Consider the following 2,023-nt stretch of genomic DNA (forward strand, 5'->3'; position numbering starts at 1 on the left):
GGGCAGCACCTTCTGCATGTCCAGAAAAGGAGTTACCGGCACTGAACCTGCCTTGTCTCCTATATGCATCTGCACCTCCTCCTACATCATCTCAGCAGTACTTGCACCCGAGTGCTGAGTTCATGAAACTTGAATGGGGAAGAAAAGCAAGCCTGGAGGTTATGCTATGCTGCTCCTTATTCCCTTCTGCATGTGAAAGCTGGTCCAGGAGAACTGCCTCTCTGCAGTATCACTTATGCCCCTCTCCCACCCTCTCAGGCAGAAGTTACTTTGGGCATTTTTGGCAAAGAGATGCATCTTGGAGCCCTGAAGCCATTTATAAATAGATTTTTATTTATAAAGTCAATTTACATAAAATATGATACTCTTTTAAAAACTGCATATGTACAACTTAAGAAATCCTAGCAAGTGCATACAAAAATGCCTTCAATACATTTTTTTTTTCTAAAAAAACTTCAGTTTTCAGAGAAGTGGACCTTCACACCAGGCAAACTCAGACACCACGTTAAGACACAAAATAACTTTATAGTCTTTTACTAAAGTGTTTGGAGAGAAAAAAAACCCACCTTTTTATCTAAACCGTGTATGCTCCTGAAACATTCTAGCTGGCAGTGTTCAAGAACAAGGGAATAGGACTTGCTAAAAATAGAACCATCTCCTCACCCCTTTTCTCTAAGGTTTTTCATACAAAAATAAGTCTTCATACACCAGTGTTCCCATAGGCAGTTCAAGTTACATATAAAATAGAATCTGACATGATAAAAAATTCCCTCCCCCTCCAGAAACAAGGAAGCATCAAGTGGTTTTCGTTTCTTCTCACCCCCCCCCCCCCAAAGCAACACCAGAAAGCGGCCGGTGGCAGGGGATGCGGGCTCTCTGGGGCCTCCTCTCCGTCGGCAGCTCCCGGCGGGCTGATGGAGCCGCTGCCCCGGAGCAGGCAGCGGAGCCCCGTCGGTCGTTTACACCATTGCACTTTCCACAGCCCGAAGACGACGGGTGAACCCGGCGAGAAAAGCAGCCGGTGGGGTCCCGCCGGGGTGGGGGGGGGGGTGGTTGTGTGAGCGTTTTGGCGGGGGGGGGGGATGCTGGCTGCTGCGGCGAGCGAGGGCGCTGAGGTAACTGCGGGCTGAGCGCGGCTGCGGAGAGATTTGCAAAGAGCCCCGATGAGTACGTGGCCCGCTCCCCCCGGGCGCCGGGGCACGGGGGAAGCGGCGCCCCCGCCTCCCCCCGGCTCCCCCCTCACCTCCCGCCGGGTCAGTAGCTCCCGAGCCAGCTGGTGAAGTCCAGCAGCTCCCGCTCCTCGGGGCTGAGCGCCGCGTCGTAGCCGCTCTCCTCGGAGGAGCACGGCGAACCGGGCACGGAGGAGCCGAAGGAAGGCGAAGCGGAGGAATAACCGCCGCCGCCTTCCCCGACGGCCGCCCGCCCGCGGGCGTCGGGGAAGGCGGCGGCGTCGTGCTCGTCGAGGAGCCGCTGCAAGGCGCGGATGTACTCGACGGCGGAGCGGAGGGTCTCCACCTTGCTCATCTTCTTGCTGGCGGCGCCGTGGGGGACGTGCTGGCGGAGGGCGGCGAAGCCCAGGTTGACTAGCCGGACGCGGTTGCGCTCCCGCTCGTTACGACGGGCCACAGCGGCCGCCGCCGCCGCGCCGGTACCCGGCAGCGGGGCGGCGAAGGCCAGGCGGCGCTTGCAGCGTAGCAGTTCGGGGGAGGCGGGCCGCCGGCGGCCGCGGGGGGCGGCGGGGGGCAGCGGCGGCAGGGCCCCGCCGTTCATCGCCGGGCGGCCACGGCGGCGGCTGGCGGAAAGCGCGCAGAAAAAAAAAAAAAAAATTAAAGAAAAAAAAATTAAAAGAAAACTTTAAGAAACCCTGAATGCAAAGGCGGGGGGTGGGCAGCGCGGGGGTGTTTCCTCTCCCGCCGCCGCTCCGCGCCTCTGCGGCGGGCGCCGCCGCCGGACGGCCCTTATCAACGCGCCGCCGCCGCTCGCGAGCCCCCGCCGGCCGCACGCGCCGCGCACGCCGCGCCAC

The 2,023-nt window shown here is 59.6% G+C and overlaps 1 protein-coding gene across 1 annotated transcript; it reads right to left on the reverse strand.

Moving 5' to 3' along the window:
- Nucleotides 1-321: 321 nt before the first annotated feature.
- On the reverse strand, nucleotides 322-1,801 carry ASCL2 (achaete-scute family bHLH transcription factor 2). The gene is made up of 2 exons (XM_052811286.1): nucleotides 1,244-1,801; nucleotides 322-1,136 (listed from the first exon to the last, which is right to left on the reverse strand). The coding sequence occupies exon 1, from the start codon at nucleotides 1,768-1,770 to the stop codon at nucleotides 1,255-1,257; it is 516 nt and encodes a 171-aa protein (XP_052667246.1). The 5' UTR covers nucleotides 1,771-1,801; the 3' UTR covers nucleotides 322-1,136; nucleotides 1,244-1,254.
- Between the last annotated feature and the right edge of the window lie 222 nt (nucleotides 1,802-2,023).

The sequence above is a fragment of the Harpia harpyja genome, chromosome 16 (assembly GCF_026419915.1).
Source record: "Harpia harpyja isolate bHarHar1 chromosome 16, bHarHar1 primary haplotype, whole genome shotgun sequence".
Classification (NCBI taxonomy): domain Eukaryota; kingdom Metazoa; phylum Chordata; class Aves; order Accipitriformes; family Accipitridae; genus Harpia; species Harpia harpyja.

Excerpts from the sequence above, each read along its gene's own strand:
- ASCL2 (XM_052811286.1), bottom strand. The coding sequence starts at position 1,770 with ATGAACGGCGGGGCCCTGCCGCCGCTGCCCCCCGCCGCCCCCCGCGGC.